Here is a 21,079-nt window from a genome sequence, read left to right as displayed (position 1 = left end):
CGATAGTATTTCCAAATTTGTGGAAGAATAAGAGTATCTTGCACCCAACCAGGCGGGTTTCCGCCCTTGTCACTCAACTGAAGCAGTCATCCTTTCGGTGCAGAACACTTTGAGGCGGAACGCAGATGAGGGGATCCACCAGGCTCTGGTGCTGCTGGACCTCTCGGCCGAGTTCGACACGGTCGACTATACCATCCTGGTCGACCGTGTCGAGCAGGCAGGTCTCAGGGGCCCTGCGCTGAGCTGGATCCGCTCATTCATTACTGGCCGCACTCAATCTGTTAGACTGGGTTCTTTCACAGCTCCCACTATACCTACCATCTGTGGAGTACCTCAGGGCTCTTCTTTGTCACCTTTGCTTTTTAATTTATACCTACGCCCCCTTCTGTATTCTCTTAGGAAAGCGAAAGTTACCATCTTCAACTATGCAGATGACTTGCAGCTCATCTTCCCTTTAAACACCAAGGACTCAGTGGTCGAATTCCAAAACACCATGTCTCACATTCTGAGTTGGATGAACTGCAGTCATCTGAAACTTAACCCAGGCAAGACTGAACTGGTCTCGCCTGGACAGAGTGCACTTAGTTGGAACCCTAGCTTTTGGCCATCTAGCATGGGAGCCCCTCCGTCTAAGTCATCCTCAGTTAAGAGCTTAGGAATTTTCATCAGCGAGGATCTCTCCCTGAAAAGACAGGTAGGTGCAGTTGTGTCATCTAGCTTTTTCCAATTGAAGAAAATTAAGAAAAAATGCCTGCTTCTTCTCTCCGGCTGCCCTCACACAGATTGTCATTTCCCTGGTCCTGTCTAGATTAGACTTTTCCAACAGCCTCTACCTCGGGCTTCAAGCTGGAGAGTTAAAACGCCTCCAGCTGGTTCAGAACCAGGCAGCCAGACTTATTCTGAATCTATCTAAAAGGCAGTCTGTTAGATTAGGGTTGAAACAGCTACACTGGCTGCCTGTCGAGCAGCGAGTAGCTTTTAAAACTGGGTGCATTCTATTCAAGTCTCTGCACGACTCTGGCCCTCTATTTATTAGAGATTTATTCAAGAGATACAATCCTTCCCGCAATCTCCGGTCCATCCACAAATCCCTTCTGATCGTCCCTTCTTACAAGAGGAAGCGTCTCGGAGGTTGCTGCTTTGACCATCTTGCAGCTGCCTTCTGGAACTCTCTTCCCCTTCAACTAAAACTGAGTGACAATATCCTCAGTTTCAGACACTCCCTGAAAACCTGGCTTTTCTCTCAGGCGTATTGCTGAGCTGCTTCATTTCTACTTTTAACCGGTGCATTACGTTCCTTTCTACAGCGCCATGAAGCCCCCGGGCGTACGAGCGCTTAACAAATCCATATTAACATTAACATTAACATTAACATTAACAGCCGCCTACCACCCATAAACCAATGGGTCGGTAGAGAGGTATAATGCCACACTGAAGGTCGCCTTAAAAAACGATTGAAACTAGAAGCACGAAAATGGGAAGACATTCTGCCTCTAGTCCTATTTGCTCTTCAGCAGAAGAGTAAGGGATATTCTCCTTTTGAGTTATTATATGGGAGACAACTTCGTACCTTACTAGATATGGTAAAGGAGGAATGGAAAGAAGAACCAGAAAATTCAAAACCACTATCTGAATATGTGCTCGGGCTTAAGTCTCGCTTATATAAGATTTGGGGCATAGTGAAAACACATTTAGAACAGGCCCAAGAGGCCCAAAAAAGACAATATGACAAAAAGGCCAAAGACAGAAGTTTAAACCTAGAGGATTGGTTTCCAGTAATGAGGCCTACTTCTGAACACAAAATGCTGAGTCAGTGGCAGGGGCCTTATAATATTATAGGGCAAGTGACACCAGTCACCTATCAAATAGAATTAGATCCCAAGAATAAAAAGAACACCCAAATTTACCACATAAATCTCCTAAAAAAATGGGAGGGAGCAAAACCAGCAATGGTAGTGATTATTGAACACCGTAACCCTTTGTTCCCCCAGAGTATACACCCTGATCTACCTCAATAACAACAAGAAGAGCTGAGTACACATCTAAAGTCCCTTCAGGAACTATTTTCAACAAACCCGGGACAAACGACCCTAATCAGTCATGCCATCCATACAGAGCCCAAAAAGATTGTAAGGCTACGACCCTACAGGATACCAGAATACCGGAGAACAACCCTTGAGAAAGAGATGCAGCAAATATTAAACATGGGAATTATAGAGCTGTCTAAAAGCGAATGTAGTTCACCAATCATTGTCGCCCCAAAACCGGATGGGTCCCTCCGGTTCTGGATTGACTTCAGGGAGGTCAATAAAAGTTCCCAATTCTATGCCTTTCCCCTTCCTATGGTGGATGAGATTCTTGAAAGATTAGGGAAGGCCAGATACATCTGCACTCTAGACCTTTGCAAAGTGTATTGGCGGGTGCCCCCACAAGAGCAAGATAGGGACAAAACTGACTTTTCCACCCCTGAGGGCCTATATCACTTCAAAGTACTCCTTTCCGGGCTACACGGAGCCCCAGACACCTTTCAAAAGCTCATGAACCTAATCCTCACACCTTGTTGAACCTTTGCAGCCGCCTATATAGACGACATAGTCATCTATAGTGACACATGGAACCAACACCTGTTACATCTCGAGGAGGTCATTAGGGCACTAAAGGAAGGAGGTCTCACCATAAACCCGGCCAAAAGTCATTCAGCTGCACGGTCCGTAAAGTATCTTGGGTATCTTCTAGGAGAAGGACATTTCAAAAGTAGCAGCCATAAACCACATTTCTTTCCTCCAGAACCAAAAGGACCTTCAGGCTTTTCTGGGTCTCCTGGGTTATTACAGACGGGTTATGCCTTCCTTTTCAGAACTAGCAACCCCTTTGACAGATTTGTTAAAGAAGGCTAGAAAGACATCCAGACCCAGAAATTGCTCAAGCTTTCACACGATTGAAACAGATCCTTAGTACCAAACCTGTTCTCCTAAGCACAGATTACCCTAAACCGTTCATCCTATAAACGGATGCCTTGACTAACGGCTAGGTGCAGTATTATCTCAGCAAGACACCCAAGGACAGGAGAAACCCAATATTTACATCAGCTGGAAGTTATACCCCAGAGAATGGAAATATGCAGTAATAGAGAAAGAGGCACTGGCCATTAAGTGGGCTGTCGAATCATTAAAATACTACCTTGAGGGGAGGGAATTCCTCTTATTCATGGACCATGCTCCCTTGGAATGGCTGTCCAAAAATAAGGGACACAATGATCGCATCCTGCGGTGGTTCCTGTGAGAAGTTGGCCTGGTATATAATGCTCACTAATTCTTAGTGATCACTTTGTACCATGCCAAGCAACCCTTATGATGATTGGTTGTAATTCAACCTTGTAGACCAGTTATCCTAGTGGTAACGTGGACAAAGCAGTCTTAGGCTAAACTCTGAAAGGCATGTGAAGCCAGCTGTAATACCATACACAACCCCCTTGAATACCAAATGAAAGGGACACCACACAGATATATATTGAAAATATATATTGATTTATTAACTATAAAATCCCCTGGACTCTTTATGAGCACAGAAGCACAAGCGTTAAATCACAAGACAGTTTAAAATACACAAAAGTTGCACAATATGGATGAGCCCTAGGGGCCACCTAAACCATATACTAAGAAAGTGGTATAAGAGATACCAATCGGAATGGGAACAGGCCTAGGGCCTTGGGAATCGCTAGAGCTATTCGAGACTAGCAGTGACTAAGTCGGGAAAGGCCCGCGGGACTCGGTGCAATGTTCAAAGTGCACGCACTTTCCAATGTAAAGTCAATGGTGCGTAAAAAGTACAAAGTTAAAGAGTTAGGAACCTTCCGAGTGACCTAGAACGCTGAAACTTAAGACACAGGCCCTTGAGATGTGTACCAGTGTAGGAACACCGGCGGAGCTGAGTTACCTCACCCACAGGAAGCGGGTGCACCGGGTCGAAGTAGTGTCGGGTTTCGTCACGCTGGTCGATGGTGCTTGGAGCTGAAGATGCTACAGGCGGCTCGATGTGAAGAGTTCCGGTGGATCCAAGGGTGGATCTGAAGTGGTGAAGACCTGAAAGCAGAGGGCACAATGTTCAAAGTCACTAGCCAGTGACTACCGTGGAACCAGATTGGAACCAGGCGATGTTGGGTGCAAACAGGCGTTGTCGAGTAGCTTCTCTCTGCAGCCACGTGAACACCGGGGGTCGAGGACATCCAGGAGTCGGTCACAAGCTGTCCCACGCAGGCTTCTCGCTGTTGGCGGTGTCGGCAACCTGATCGGAGCAAACAGGCCTTGGCTAATGCAAGCCACGCAGGAATTGAAAGAGGCTTAACACTCGGACCAGCAAGGTCAGAGCGAGTGCTCCTTTTCACAGGAGCTTGGGTAGGTCTGGAGCAACCAGACCTGCTGTGTAGTTCATCGGTTTCATCGCCAAGATGGCCGCTGACCACGTGGCTAGTGGCCGGGATGGTGCGTTGAGCGGCACAATGCAAAAGGGCCCCACGCAGATCGTGGAGATGCTGGGGGGCTGATCTTCGGTGCAAGGGCTGCTCGATGGTGGGGGTTCCCAGTCCCCAAAGCACAATGTCGAGGATACCTCAGAAGCTGCGCATTCAGCTTTTCGAGTGTCTTCCAAGAGGTCCGGTCCCACGTCACTCGGTGCCTCCACGGGTCCCTTCTTTGCAGGGACTATGGATCGGGCTCTGAGAGGTCTGGGAGTCTGGTTCTTGTCGGGCTCTGGGCTCCGGCGGGAGGCGGCGGCAAGCAGACGTCAAGTTGCTGGTTGGTGCCTGTGTTCACAGGGTGGCCACTCCTAGGCCACAAGGGAGATTCTCTTCAGTCTTCTGAGCAGCAGAATGTCGAAGTCCAGTCTTTTTCTTTGTTTAAAGTTGATTCAGGATGATCTGCTGTGCAATGGCACTGCTCCCACTCTTATTCCCAATCTGAGGGGTGGATCACCTACTAGGTCCCTCCTCTGGGAGGAACCAGGAAGGGGGGCGGTTACACCCCCTTTCCTTTGTCCAGCTCCTCGCCAGCCCTGGGTCTGGAAAGTCCCAGGACCGGTTTGGACTGGCCTATGCACGGGGACACCTTGTGTGCCCCGGGCATGTCTGATTCTATTCAGCCCTGTCCTACCCAATACACAAAACCCTGTCTGGGGTGGTGCTCGCACCTCCCAAGGCAGGAAACCCTTTGTCCAGGCCACCATCTGCCAAGTTTCGGTCAGCAGCAGGAGGCCAGACTCATGTCTGTGGTGGCAGCATCCATTTTGTGATGCTGAGGCTCTGGTTAACTTTAACCGGGGTTAAGGCTACACACATGTCGTTTCCCTCTAGAAGGGTGGAATGCTATCCCCGTCGACAGAACTGTCGAGGGGATAGTATTCCAATTCGTATGACACCTTACTCGACATGTTTTGATAAAGCCAAACCAAAGATAGCATTTAACCTTGCGGATTATAATGCACTTAAGAGTATATGGTATGGCAATATCCCGGAACAGCTTAGGGAGTGGTTCCCGACAGCTGCAGACAGGCTCAGCTCATGCTAGAGCACCATCTCACATATTTCCAAGCACTCTGCCTCCAGGATTGATGAGGCCTTCCATAGGAGTGGCTGATAGGAACATATGTGTCCAGTTTAGGGTTAGGCACAGGCATACTGTACCTAAGCAAGAGGTGATTACACCAACTTACCCCAGCTGAGTGATCAGCCAGTTGTGTCAAATATGGAGGCCAGGCCAGGGGTGGCACAATACATGCTGCAGCCCCTGGTAGGCCTTGGAAACACCTATGCCCTGGGTACCTAGGGTACACTGTTACAGGGGCCTATAAGGTGAACCAGTTCCAATTGTGTATGCACCTAAGGTACATGGAGTCCATTTTAAGGAGAGAGCAATCAGCCTGGGGCCCTGAATAGCAGGATCCCAGGCCAACTATGTCAAAAACCAGCTAAACACCAGGCAAAAAGTTTGGGGGTAACCATAGTCAGATATCCACCTTCCTACAGTTCCTCGCCCGCCAACCTTTTCGATTCTGTACTCATCATAGGAAAGAAGAAGACCAGACTAATGTGGACTACCTAACGGGTATCTCCTCGATCCTTTTCTCGCCAACAAGAAAGTTAGGGATGGGGGATGTCAGGCAGGGACGAAGGATGAGTGCGAACATCACCTGCTAGAAGAGCATACTTTAGGAGACGGGGTGGAAGTAACCAAGGGGTTAAACTTTCACCGTCTCCTCTTCCCTGAAGGACGTCATGGACCTCGGCAGGGACCAACCAGCATCCAAGGAGACTGGGAAAAGATACATCCTGTTGGAACAGAGAGAGAGCGAGGAGGAACCTGGAAGTGGTGGGAGAGAAGTGGACGTGGAGACAAGAGTGCGGGAAGCAGATCCTAGGGAAGAGGATACAGCAGATGGCTGGGAGGAAGGAAAAGAAGGAGAAGATACCACAGACGGGGAAGAAGACAAAGAAGTCTGGAGTGACGACTGGTGGAGTCCCCCAGGAGATGCCTGTTTGCTGCCGCAGTTTTGGAGAACTGCAGCCCCCGCCATAAGTGAGCAAGCCTGTACTGGGGTGGAGTGGACTTGAGGGGTTCATGCCTCGAGACCGTAGAAGCCACGTGAGGGAGGCCGATTTGAGGAGGAACAGGGTGGAGGAGGAGGCAGTAATAGAAGTCATGAATTTTCTCTCCGGTCCTGCAATTTAAGTGTGGTATGTTTTAAAACAGCCAATTAGATGCAAGGTCACAGCCTAGCCCTAATAGCAAACCTGAAGAGAGAGAAACAGGGTGTGTGGGAAAAATTATGACTCCTTGTCTTTTGTTAAAAGAGTACTTCATGAGCAGATAGGATAAAACGAGAAGTGCAGGGAATTAGCCTCATTTTCATTTTCTTTTATCTCTGTGTTCTACACTTCCACCCCCCTTTTTTTTGCAAATTGCTCTTGCCTCGGTCCCCGTTAAACCCTACCCTCACTACGAGCATGGAGCCTACAAAAGTTGCAGGTTTTTTTTCTCAAGGTTTTGGTGACAGGTATAACTATAGAAAAAAGAACCCTAGGACCAAGCACTTCCCGCCCACATTCTCTTTCCTCTCTTGAGCCTCCAGGGGAAAAAGCACCACCGAAGAAGAGCATCACGAAAAGAAGAAACCAAAGTCCATACCTTCTTCAAGAAGATTCATATTTGCCATTCCTGACTGCTTACTCTTACCAATGCTCAATAAATAAGTAAACAGTGAGAACCGATTAAGGGCCTCCTTATTCGGACTCAGACCATCCCTCCGACACATCCTCATCAGCCAGGCTAGCTTCACTCCAGTGGAATGGAGAACACGGGACCCACGTCTGGGTATACCCATCCCACTCAGGGTAACAAATGCAAAAAGAACAATTGATGGGCAGAATGCAGAACAATGTCATACATTCACCCTAATTCGGAGATCTGGGCCTAAATCCATCATTTTTTCGCTCCCCATGCCATTCCAGTTTGAACCCAGCCATATGCAAATCAGTCTTGACCCTGCTCCCTATGGGAAGAGTCTAGTACGAACTGCCAGGCCAAGTCCTCCCTCTGCAAACAAGCATCCTAGGAATGGTGGACCATATGGCTGGGTCTAAACTGGGGTGGCATGGTGAGCAAAAAACCAATGGATTAAACCCAAATCTATTGTCTGGGGTGAATGCTTGATTTACTCTGCATTCCGTCCATCATCTGTGTGTCTTTTGCTTTCCCACCCAGACACACCGTGCCAAGGTGGAAGAAGATACATTTCCAAATGGGTTATGGGGACAGCTGGGAGCACAACAGGGGGTAGAAGGGAGAGCGAACAATCAGAGCCCCAACATCCCTGATGCACCATCACAGTCACTCTAAATGATATTAGAAACGTAACCTCTCATCAGGGCTCTAAATCTGACCCAGGTCACATACCTACCATGCAGGGTGTCTCCAGTTCCTGATCCTCCAAACTGGGGGAGAGTGTAGGCATCAGCACATCTGCCTCCAACAGGCTATTCAACATATCGGCCCATACTTCCAGATCATGCCCAGCAAGCAGACGTCTCTCCTCTGCCACACCCCATTCCTGCATGTCATCCATCCATATACCACCTGTCGGGCGTGGGTTACACCAGTGTATGGCACCCTCTGTTTGGCCAGCATCAGTCCCAATAGTGCAAACCTATGCCTTATTCAGTCCCCACTCTTAGGCCTCGGTAGCACTCCCAGCAAGCAGTGTTCGCTGGAGAAGTCCACTAACACCTTTCTGAGTCTCTGCAATGTCCTCAAAACCTCCTCCTAGTACCCTCATAATTTGGTACAGTCGCAAGTCATATGACGGAAGGACACTGGTGTTGACCCACAGCAAGGCCAGGCTCCCGAGCCAGCCCTGTTAATCCTGTGTAACCACTGTGGGGTCAGATAGTCTTGGTGCAAGTAGGAAAACTGTGTAAAGATGAACCTTGCATTGCTTGCCAATTCCTTAACTGGGGCAGTTAGCCACACCCATCTGTCCTGAACCACTGTCATATCGGTGTGGCAGTCCTCTTTAAGGGCTTTGTAGATGCACAAGACCAGGCCTCAGGTTGATCCAGGGTCCAGTATTATCTGCAGAGTCTGAGACTCCACAGGCTCCGTCCGATTGGTAGGTCAGATCTCACGGATAGTGTGGGATACTTTGGAATATTGTAGAAACTGGCCCTGGTGAAGGCCAAAATCATCTCAAGTTTTTGCCATTGTGAGGAAAACACACAATTAGAGTACAGGTCCCCAATGGCAGTACAGCTGCCCTCAAACCATTGTTTGAAGTCCATCACCGATTGGATTGCACTTATGGGTTTTAAACAGCGTAGAAGCAAAAGTCTAGTTTAGGCGTCCCGACGCAGCACCCACGCTACCGCACATTCCCAAGCCACAGCCACCTGTTGTACGAAAAAGGTGCTGTCGACTGGGACCCCTGTACCCAACATAAGACAGAGTGGGAGGTCTGTCACAGAACCCCACCCAATCAGTAGTTTTTTTTCCACATTAAGACCAATGGAACACCAATGGGTGGCATATTGCAAAAGGCTCAAAAAGTAGTACAGCATCAGGTCTGGGAGTGCCACCCCGCCCAGGTTGAAGCATAACATCAGAAGATCCAATTTACCCCTGCTGCACTTACCTGCCCACACAAGGGACACTAGGAGTTAGCTTAAGTCTGTGGAAGGGGAGGGTAGGAACATCATACATAGCATTCGAACCATCTTGCTCACCGCAACTCTGCCCATCAGCAACAGTGGCAGACCGACCCAGAAACAGACAGACATCTCCAGGCCTCTGAGGACTCTAGCCATGTTAAGTTGATATCAATCTACTGGGGTGCTCGCTATCTGGATCCCAGGATAACGTAAATGGTCATTGGGGACAACACAGTATTTTGTTTATTGATGCAGAGGTCATACACCACTCCGAATTCAGACATGATTTGCAGCAGGGTCCTCATGGACTTCTCGGGGCAGGGAACGTACACTAATGCGCTGTGCACATAGAGCGAGAAAACATGGGCAATGCCCCTCACTTTTAACCCCATTCGGAAATGTCATGGCAATGGCGTATTGACAAAACAAAAAGCAGTGGCGACAGGGGGCATACCTGTCTAATACCCCTCACAGCAGAAAAAATATTTTACACCATGGAGCCCATCCAAACCTGTGCAACTGAACCGGCATAGAGTAGTTTCACACAGGACAGAAACACTGGTCAAAACCCTATTCTCCTGAGAAGCTCCCAGAGGTACTTCCAACAGAGGGTGTTGAATGCTTGTTTGACATCTAAAGAAATTAACGCCGCCTCCATCTCGTTATCAGCGATGAAGTGCATCACATGAAGCAGCCGCAGTAGATTAATTTGGGTCCCCTACCATAAAGGCACATTGGTCATCAAGATCCAGATTGGTGACTATGCCACATAGACGAGTGGTAAGTGCCTTCACTAGAATTTTTGTATCTATGCCCAGCATGGACATGGGCCTGTCAGATCTGGGAGCATGACTATCTGTGCTTCATGCATGGTCGGCGGTCGGCGGTAAAATCCTGTGTTCCCGCACCTAAAGGAATTTTACTAGTAGGTGAGGGAGAAGTAACTCATCCATCAGGGCCTGGTGCCTTACCAAGTGTCATCGCCCGGACTGCCTCTCTCAACTTGAGAGCAACCCTTTGATGCCTTTAGTCTGCTCAGCCGTGAAGCAAGGAAGCAACAGCATATCCAAGAAGCTGCATGTCCCCTACAGGTGGCTAACCCGCGTTGCACCATAAACGGAGGTGAGATTAACCCATAGAAGGAGAATGATCACAGCCTGGGACCTCACAAAGTTACCATTGTGGCATCTCAGGAATAGAATCACTGGGGGCGGGCATTCCCTTTTAAGCAACCACACTAGTAGGTACCCTGACTTGTCACCATCACAGTGAAGTAACTGGCGATATTCACACCGGACCAACCGTTTCAGTCTATCCCAATTCTCCTCCACTGGGCTGTCAACAGTGACTCTCATTGAGTCCCCTGTGTGAAGCAACCTGTTGGAGAGCCGCCAATCAGCTCTCCTCCTTGAGGAGTTGAACATAAACACGATGCCTTGTGCCATTAATACATGACAAGCACTCCTCCCATGTCACTGCTTTCAGCGCATCCTATTCTATACCTCTATGAGACGTTGTCAACCAGTTGAAGTCAAAATATCCAGTGGTCACTGCACTGAGCTCCTTGCGAAATGGGGAATCAGTGAGTTGCCTTCGGTCGGAGTCACCACAGGGGCACTAAAGGTCAGTTACCCCCTTCTCCAAAAGCAGCTGTGCATGGACTGAAAAGAATCTACCTAGTATCTGTGCCTGCACCACTTTCCGCCTTAACATCGGGAGAATGAGAAGGACTATCATTGGAGCTGCTGTAGGGTTGAGTTAGGTTTTCAAATAGGAAGAGAATGATCAGATCAAGCTCTAAGATCATGTCTGCTATATCAGTAGTGTGTTTTGCAGCTGATCTGCAGTTTTCCAGCATTCATTTCAGGTTTGTTATAGTTTTGTGGGTTACTGTGGTGGTCATTGTTTTTGTTTTTATCAACATCAGATTGTTGTGATTGACTTGCGTAGAGTTGTCTCTCCGGTTTTTATAGTTGGAAAGCTTGACAATCGAAATTTTGGATGATGGCTCAGAGAATGTTGTCTGTGAGCCCTGATAGTAAGTTAGTAGAGTGAATATCTTTTCTTTGGAGAGGTGATTACTTGTTCTTTTGGTATACAATGTTTACCACGCATTTTTTACCACGCACTACACTTACAACGCAGGCATTACCACGCATACCATTACAACGCATTGCGCTGGGGGGCGCTCTAGGATAGGGAATAAGTATAATTTTATATCCAACACCTTCCCTAGTGTCCACAGGGACTGGAGTTGGAATATAAAATATACTTACCACTATCCAGCACCTCAAAGCGCTATGCGTTGTAACGGTATGCGTTGTAAATACCGCGTTGTAATGGTATGCGTGGTAATAGTATGCGTGGTAACGTCATACATCCGTTCTTTTTGGCAGTGAAGCTTGTTGGCTTGGGGGGTTGTGCGTGTGCTGTTGAGGAAATATTTTTTGCTGGTAGAGTAGTAGTCAGTGCATTTGGTCATGGGTGTGTTCATAATTTCCAGTGTGAGACTTTTTTCTTGACCCATTCTATGTTCTGCACTGGGGGCCGTTGGGAAGATTAAGCGAGCTATTGCCCAGAGTCGCATGGTGCTGGGCAGACCCCTGCCGCCGGAGCCAGGGATCGAACCATGATCCCCAGCGTCCAGTGTCAGTCGCCCTAGCCGCAGCGCCACACCTCTTCCCAATGTGCACTGGCAATGTGGATGGTTGTATGTTGCCTAGGAGTTGACAGTGCTGAGTTTAATGGGGTGGGCCGGGCCAAACACCCCCTCTCCTTCTTTCTCTATTTTTTCACTTTTGCTGTTTGTTCTTTCTTTACCTTGGCTTCTTTTGAACTGTATACAAGAGCAGTTTGAGTCTGGATGTGTAGCTTTCGAGTGTGTGTTTGTTGTGATGTGGGAGTACAGCTGAGAATTCACAGAATCTCTTACAAAAAGGCAATCCTAAAAGCCAAAACAACAGTAGTCAGATGTCAACTTGACAAAGTAAAACAGACCCAGAAAACTCTTCAACATAATAAAGCAAAAGTCAGGAAAACTTACAGAATCCTCAATTCCAAGCAACTCAATCGACACCTGCAACACCTTCTCAACTATCTTTCAAGACAAAATAGCAACCATAAGCAACTCTATTCTCAGCCAAGAGAGTCCCCAACCTAGCGAATCCAACAACCCCACCCTCACAATACACTACAGGAATACTGACTAACACACCCCATATGTCCTAAGCAAAAACAGACCCGCCTGGAATAGTTTCAGGCCTCTATCTGAGGAGGAAATCCAGAAAACTATACAACCGATGAAACCCATCACATGTTTTGAAGATCACATTCCCTCCCACCTTCTGAAAGAGATCCACCAGACTTTCTATAGACAAAAATTGTGAACACTTCTCTCCAACAAGGAGCCCATCCAGAATGCCTGAAGATGGGCCAAGTACCCCCCTGCTAAACAAAACGGCTACTGATTGGAAAATTTGAACATCTTCCGACCACTAGCCAGTCTGCCTTTCTTGGCAAAATTGATAGAGAAATACACCCATGATCAGCTATGTGGACACATCAAGAGTACTGACCTATTAGACAGAAAGCAATCTGGTGTCAGGCCCGGACACAACACTGAGCTCTCCATGCTGAACATCCTAGACGATATACAAACATCACTTGACCAAAACAAATCCTGCCTCCTGATACTTCTGGATCTATCTATGGCGTTCAATATGATCAGTCAAAAAAACGCCTTAGGTAAACTTTTGAAATCAGAATGGGCCTCTCAGGAGCAGTCCTTAACAGGATCAACTCCTTTTTGCAGAACCGACAACAAAGATTCAAAGTCGGCAACACTCTATCTGATGTAACAGACATTGACAGGGATTTTACACAAGGTTCTACAATTTCACCAACGCTATTCATTCTTTACATGGAACCACTCACTGAAATTCTGATGCAACCAAAAATGTCATACCACATGTATTAGGATGATACTCAACTATACATCAAACTCTCCTCGAAAGAGGTTATACAGAGACTGGATGATACCCTGAACACAACCATATAAAATTTAATCTGCAGAAAACCAAATCCATTCTTATCTCCTCACCCCTCAGAACCCTCACACCCAAAAAACCTCAACTATGGTCTCTGAAAATCAACTCGCTAAACTGCACCCCTACCATCTGCCCCTCCATAAAATCAATAGGTATGACACTAGACTCAAATCTAAACATGCAAGCTCACATACGCGCCGCATCCAGAAGCACCAACCTACATTTGCACATTCTCAGAAGACTAAAATCCTTCATACCACTAGGAGACCTCAAAACCGAGGTTCAATCTCTAATGCTATCTAGACAGGACTATGGGAATGTTATGCTCATAAGCCTACTAAAAGCCAGCCTAGATCCAATGAAAGCCACAATAAATGCAACAGCTTGACTATTAATATTTCGCCTTCGCTCAGAGCCCTCAACTGGCTCGCTGCCGAAGCCAGGATTCAAATGAAAAGTGCATGCATAACCTGTAAAGCTCTACACAATTCTGGACCAAATTACTTGGTGAATAGGATCAATCTATCAGGATGGAGGAGAGTCTCTAGAAGTACTAAATCCCTTTTACTTGAAAGAGTCAGATTTAAAAAAAGGAAAACTCAAGGCTGCACTTTCTCTGGATATGCTCGAACAATATGGAACTCTCTTCCACCTTCAACTAGAACAATTACCTCATTTAGGTTGTTCAACTAGTACTACTACTAGAAAACCATGTGGCATAATAGAAATCATCTGAAATTGGCATTCACTGGAATCAGTATTGTAGATTATTGTTTTTGCCAGCACTTTGAACCCTATACATGGGAACTTTGGGGAAATCTAGGTAATATTGTATACCTCACTCTTCGAGCTCTATGTACAGCGTATAAGTGACTAAGGTCTCTACTTTAAAGCAACCCTCATCAGCTCTCCTTGTGCAGCCCTCTGATACCATGATGGTCATGTTTGCGCTTTATAAAACACTACAATTAATAAATCCAAAGCGGACATGCAAAATAAAAGTAACTGGCAGGCCACCTGTTTCACTGTATACCACAGCCATGTAATGTACTCCTCCCTGATGGGGACCACCCACCCTGTAAAACAATGTATGAGGTAATCACTATAGCAGGGGCAGTCACCAAATATTGAAATTAAACCTCTCCCTGGTCCAGCGTCTCCTCCACCACATCTATGGCACTTGCGTACAAGCCAGGGGCCGTCATTGCTTCCACCAATACCACCACCTCCTCTAGTTCAGACCTTTGCTACTCCAGATCCAGTGTACCCTCTTGTCTAACCACCACCTGATAGGTGAAAAGAGGAGTACTTTTGCCTGTCTCCTCTGTCTCCTTGATTGTCGCGAGCAGCAGGATCCCCCCATCCAGCCATCCGATCTCCAATCAGTTCAACAGCGCATCAGGGCTGGTGGAAAAGTGTGAAGGCTCATTGTCTAGTACCTTTAGTTTCACTGGATACAGGAGAATATAACAGAGTCCCATAGTTCCCAGCTTCGTTTTGACCACCGCAAATATGTGGCTCAGCTGCTGTCCTGGCGAACAGGGCCTTAAACTCAGCCCACAAAGAGGCTACCTCCTCCATCAATTTAGAGATGTCTTACTCAGTGGTCAGGGAAGCCATGAAGATCCGCATGCAGTAGACCCGCATCTTATGAGATAGCTTCAATTTTAGCCTGAACAGTCGCAATCAAGGTCTCAGTAGAGGCTAATAGTTAGGCACTAGTTGGACCCTATAGCTCTAAGATGCATTTGGGGTTCTCCTAAGGCAGCCGATTCAGCAGCGGGCTGGACCCCGGGGCAGTAAACTGGTCTAATTAGTTCTGCTGAGCCCCTCTCTGCACCTGTTTTTCCCCAAGGTGGGTGTTTACTAGTTGGGCATGAAAGTTGGACCACTTCACAGGACAGTGGATAGTACCAGCTCTGAGAGCCCCGCCTGGACTTCTGGGCTCCCTGGGGAAGTGCAGCACTAGCAGCTCCACAGTGGCCAGGGGTGGTCTCCTCAGGAGTCCATCACACCCACAAACAGTATGGAAGGTTGATACCAACAGGAAGAAGGGCCCGGTGGAACGCAGCATGAGCAGTCCTTGAGACCCAGACAGAGGACTTTCAAGAATGTCCCCACAGCCCAGCAAAACAGGTGAGAACTCCAAATAGGTAGATACCAGTGCAGATCCCCTGGCCCCCAAACAGAGGTCAACGCCAGCTACCACACAGTGTTAGGGAAGATCCCCAACTGCACTTGGGAGGCCAGGAGAATGATCCATGGTGTGCCATATCCAGGGATGGGAAAAAGTACCATAACCCCTATGTAGACTCCTCCACGTGTACCACTGGTGCCCGCAGGCACAACTGGGGGCTTCCTCACTAACAGCAATCCGGCCAGTGTACCTTAAATAGTACATCAGTGAGCAAAAACTGAGGAATGACAAGGTTAGGCGATGCACACTAGGAAGGCCCCCTGTTGGTAAGATGATGTCCATTAACAGTAGAGGCAAGCATCTGGGCGCCTGCAGGACGATCCTGGCTCTGGGTCCTGCTGTGTAACTCAACACAATGTCCATGATTCAGGGGAGGGCACTCACACCCTCCACCTCCCCATTAGAGGCCAATGCAGTCTTGCAGCCACAAGCAGGAGCAGCGAGAATTGTTGAAAAAGGAGGAGTGGGGCGGGTCCGGCGACAGACTTCAATGAGGGTTATTCACCTGCCGGATGCACATAAAAACTCACTGCCAGTCAGGTCCAGATTCGCTACAGCAGTGCCGCAGGCAAGCTGGTCTCCCATATGGTACAGAGGGGAGCACCGGCTGCCTTGTCTCAACATCTGACCTACCTTAACCGGATGTATGATGTTACAACGCATACTTTTACCACGCATACCATTACAATGGGGTATTTACAACGAATACCGTTACAACGCATAGCGCTTAGAGGTGCTGGATAGTGGTAAGTATAATTTTATATTCCAACTCCAGTCCCCGTGGACACTAGGGAAGGTGTTGGATATAAAATTATACTTATTCCCTATCCTAGAGCGCCCCCCAGCGCAATGCGTTGTAATGGTATGCGTGGTAATGCCTGCGTTGTAATGGTAGTGCGTTGTAAAAACTTTGTTGTAACAGTTGTATACCACCTTAACCATCACAGAAAGGCCCTCTCACACAGTAACTCTGGGGCAGGAGGCTCTGACCTCCAAAGATGAGAATGTTTCCTGCCCAGCGGCTTGGGTAGGAGGGTCAGGGCATGAAATCAAGGGCGGGCCACCACATAACTGCCAGGCAGCCAAGTCAGCAGTCCACGGAGACCAGGGTGACGGCATAGTGGGTGATCTTCAGATGGCGTGGGAGGCATAATTAAAGGTTGCATAGTACCCCGCCATCAGTACACATGTGCATTGAGGCATTCCGAAGCTAGGGGTGTCCCAGGCTGGGAGAATGTTTCCGGATTGCTTATGGCTGGCCGGGAGCTCAGATTTATTACAACCAGTTGGCCTTCTTGCTGACCACAGGTATGGCTCCCCTCATCAGAATTCCGCAGTATTCTGGCTTGGAGCAAAGGAGGTTCTAGCTACACATCCGATCGGCCATTTTGCCAGGCCACGTCTCCCACATATATTATGTAAATGTTATATTAATCTTACCCTTCTCTGCAATACTTAATATATTTTATTATACATTAAATTGTTGAAATATACCACATCCATTACGAGAAAATTCTGGGAAGGCATTAGACATTAAAAGGGTAATATTTAATATTCACACACTAAACTAAACTGCACTAGAGAAAGTGTTTAACAGTAGAGAGTGCATATTTACTATTCTCACTCAAATCTAAACAATTTCAGGGAAGGGGCTAAAAACTGTAGGTGTCAGATTTACTACTTTCACTGCACTGTAAACCGCTTTGGAGAATATGTTCAACATTTAAGGGGTCACATTTACTATTCCCACTCCAATATAAGCCATATGGGCAAGGTGCTGGACATTGAAGGGTTCAGATGTGCTATTCCCACTCCAATGCAATCCATTTAAGGGAAGATGTTTGACGCTGCATGGGTCAAATTTACTATTCCAAATCCAATTTAAACCATTTTCGGGAAGGTGTGGACACTAAAGGTGTCAAAATAACTGTTCCACTTAAATTCAAACCACTTTGGTGAATGTACTGGACACTGAAGATGTCAAATTTACTATCCCACTCCAATCTGAACCATTTTCAGGAATATGTTGGACAATGAAAAGGCTAGATTTACTATTCCCACTTCAATATACACTGCTTTGAGGAATATGTCATAAATTGAAGGGGTCCGATTTACTTTTCCCATTCCAACATAAACCATTTTGCGGAAGGTTTTGGACATTGAAGGAGTCGGATTTACTATTACCACTCCAGTCTCAACAACATTGGAGAATTCGTTGGACACTGTAGGAGTCAGACTTGCTATTCCCACTCCAATCTAATCCACTTTGGGGACTGTGCTGGGCACTGAATAATGTCTCATTATCATTTATGGAAAAGATTCTACAAACCCTATTGAATAGTAATTTATTTCTTGTGGCATATTAGTACACCTGAAGCAGCACAACAATATTCTGCAAAAGTAAAACAGTTGCTGAGGAAAAATAGCAAATAGTTTGTGACCCAAAAATGAAAACTTTAGCACCTAATAACTATTTCATTGGAAGTTAAAACTGTTCAGCGGGATACAGCTAAGAACCACTGCTGGGCTTGGCTTGCCAAGGCAAGAAAGGTAGTTCCTATGATCTACTGAAGCTTTTAACATTAATGCATAAAGTTCAGAATGAAGGATGAAACCCTTACAAGTTTGCATCTTTCTTTGAAAAGCCTTGGAACCGCCAACTATGGGTTGAAAAGTGTAAATAAACACCTTAAAACAATAACTAATATCTTCTCCCTGGTGACCCCCAAGATTCACAAATTTTAAGTAACAGTTCCTAGAGTACTAGCCTGCAAATTGCAGTAGGAGTCAGGAATCTCAACCAACATTTAAACCAGTGTTTCAACTACAGTCCATTTTCAACTGGATCTGCTTGTTCTTTTTCCAAGATGGCCTAAGTCATAGGTATCCTACTACCTGTGGTCTTCTAGAAGGTCAGATTCCCTGTCTCTTGTGAATGACCTTTATCTCTGGAGATTCTAGAGAAGCAGGTATTGATTTATCCTTGCTCAGGTAACTATATATTCTGCATTATTTTTTCAGATTTCTCACGTGCCATCAGCATTCTAATTTCAAGGCATGAGTGTTGGCTGGTGGTTCCTAGAAACTCACAAGCCAACTAACATGCTCACTTAATGAGTTTGAGATTCTACACACCACAGGTGTGATTTAGAGTTCGGAGGACAGGTTACTCCATCACAAAAGTGACGGAAAACCCTTCTGCCTAATTATAAGTGCATGTCATCCTACTGCACTTATAATTAGGTAGACGGAATATCCATCACATTTGTGGTGGAGTAACCCATCCAGAAAACTCTAAATCAGACCCTGGACATTTTTGGATAAATGCCCGATTATGGATCAAACTGCTTATCAGTTAAAACAATAGAACTAACAGTAGACAATTAAATACAAAAGCATCAATCTTCAGTGTTCTTTTTTTTGTTTGTTATTTTATTTCCATGGTAGAGGTTAAAGTTACGTATTGTAACAGTTGTACACAGCATGGGACCTTCAGACAACACGTGTATTGTACATTTGTGGTTAAGAGCGCCAAGATTTTTTCAAGGCTGGAAATGTATTCAGTTTTAAAGGAATTGCTTAGTATGAATTCTATCCAGACTATATCTGAAGTATGAGGGGAAAAAAGTGGTGTTGCAAAGACCGCCATGGACCAATACTACGGTGGGAAAGGATGCACATGGGCACATGTAAATGCTAAAGAACAATACAACTGTAAATTGTACATTAATTAAAGTGGTGAGCACTTGTGACAATATTGTGTTAAAGCACACATATTGTCTGTACATTCAGGTGACACAATGTTGGAAGTAGATGTCATGAGGAGTTAAGTTTCTGCATGTTTTGGAAAAGCCATATTGGAAAAATATGTCACAGAAGGAGGGCAAATATTATGTGAAATATAAACTGTATCGAAGAATTTGCTAAACTGAATAACAATGTTGAGGTACTGCATCAATGACCAACCTATAGAGGATATACCTCCAAAAACATGACCAAACAATTAATTAAATTGAACTTTAACCAAATTTAACTTTAAGGGATATTTGGTTTAATTTGTTGGTTCCAGGATAATTTTAGAGGTACCACCCAATAGGCAAATGATACCTAAGTGGCTATTCTAAACTCACATTCATACTGCAATTCACATGCTTAGCCTCCCTAAGCCAGTACCTGGGCCCACCTATACTAATCCATCTTGCTCCAGGCCAACAAGTCAGATTTTAACACTTTTATAAATCGTTTTGGTAACAAGTGTACTAAAAATCTCATTTAAAATTTCACCACTTAGTAACTTTACATAAGACTTGCTTTTTTAATTTGTTCCCAGTCCAAAATACAAAAAAAGTTCTTCTTAAACAAATGACAGACTTCGTCACCACACAGTTACAATAGGGGCACTTTGATGTCCCTTTTGCTACTAGGTCTCACTTGTGACAATTATGCAAATTGGCATTGCAAGCTTCAGGGAAGACTTTACAGTTTCCTTATTTCATGTCCAGAGTGAACCTAAGCTTAACAAATTGGGTTGGTTTTTACTTGTCAATATTGCACATTTGCCCACAGTGCCCTATGTCCGCCTGTAAACCTCCTTGTATGCCTTAATTCACACATGTGGGGGCTTTAAGGAAGCAAGGCAACCCACATTGGGTACTTAACTTTTATGCAAATTGCACAGCTTTGGGCACTTTATTTGGGAACTTACGTGCAAGTAAATATATCAATTGGTGTTTTCCCATAAGTTTAATGTTTTGAAGGGGAAAACCGTAAATAGTCAGAGATTCCACTGCAGTCTATCTCTGCCCAGAGATTCAATATACCAGGGATCCAGTTAAACAAAATGGGGGATCACAAAAGAAGATGGATTGTAAACTATTTGACTCAATAGAATATACTGGTACAACAGAATGTAATATCTGAATCAAAAATGATCTGAAGAATAGTGTGTGATGCAGCTATTAATTGTGTATAGGAAAGATACTATAACATTGAGTTTGCTTTCATTACAGAGGCATAGTATGTATCATTTTCATTCAAGGCATGCGTCTTTTCTGAAGAATTCTTGTACTCTACCTGCTGGAAGAAATAACGTGGCGTAGCTTATGGATACCACATGACTTAATGTACGAAATAAGGAGGACACATACTGATGTTCCATTGTTGAATTCTAAGAAAAAATGAGACATTCACAAAAGATCATTAACATTTACAGTATCATAAGCCAGTAAGATGAAACATGTTTTTCTTTTTCTTTTTTAAATATATATATATATTTTTTTTTTTACATAGACAGGATATACATAAAAAGATAAATGAGTACATATGCTCTCTCTGACGCGTTGATCACTTCGCCGTACATCTTACATCTCATCATTTACATATTCAATTACAAACTTATCAATGTTTTACGTCAATTATTTTTTCATGTAACACCAACATATTATCATGTGGTAATTTTGCTAGATATTACAAAATGGGTGTCCTTTTGATCTTGTCATGGTTTGCAGTACAATCTACTGAATCGAAAGAAGATTTTGTTGGCAGCCTTGGAAGGAAGGACGGTACTATTTAGAGCAGTACGGTGAGTAAAGGAGTAAACTATTGAATAATGTAACAATGCATCCAAAACTGTTGTAGACTGGA

At 45.5% G+C, this 21,079-nt stretch overlaps 1 protein-coding gene across 1 annotated transcript in view; it reads right to left on the bottom strand.

Annotated features, from left to right (window-relative positions):
* The window catches only part of LOC147708080 (potassium/sodium hyperpolarization-activated cyclic nucleotide-gated channel 1-like), a 1,712,518-nt gene that overhangs the window by 835,289 nt on the left and 856,150 nt on the right, over window positions 1-21,079 (bottom strand). The window contains exon 6 of the mRNA XM_086926862.1: window positions 20,510-20,603. Within this exon, the coding sequence (XP_086782988.1) occupies window positions 20,510-20,603 (94 nt within the window). The remainder of the gene's footprint in view (window positions 1-20,509; window positions 20,604-21,079) is intronic.

Source organism: Lissotriton vulgaris, chromosome 6 (genome assembly GCF_964263255.1).
Source record: "Lissotriton vulgaris chromosome 6, aLisVul1.2, whole genome shotgun sequence".
Lineage (NCBI taxonomy): Eukaryota > Metazoa > Chordata > Amphibia > Caudata > Salamandridae > Lissotriton > Lissotriton vulgaris.
The sequence above is the reverse complement of the archived record's forward strand: the minus strand, read 5'-3'. Positions and strand labels throughout refer to the sequence as shown.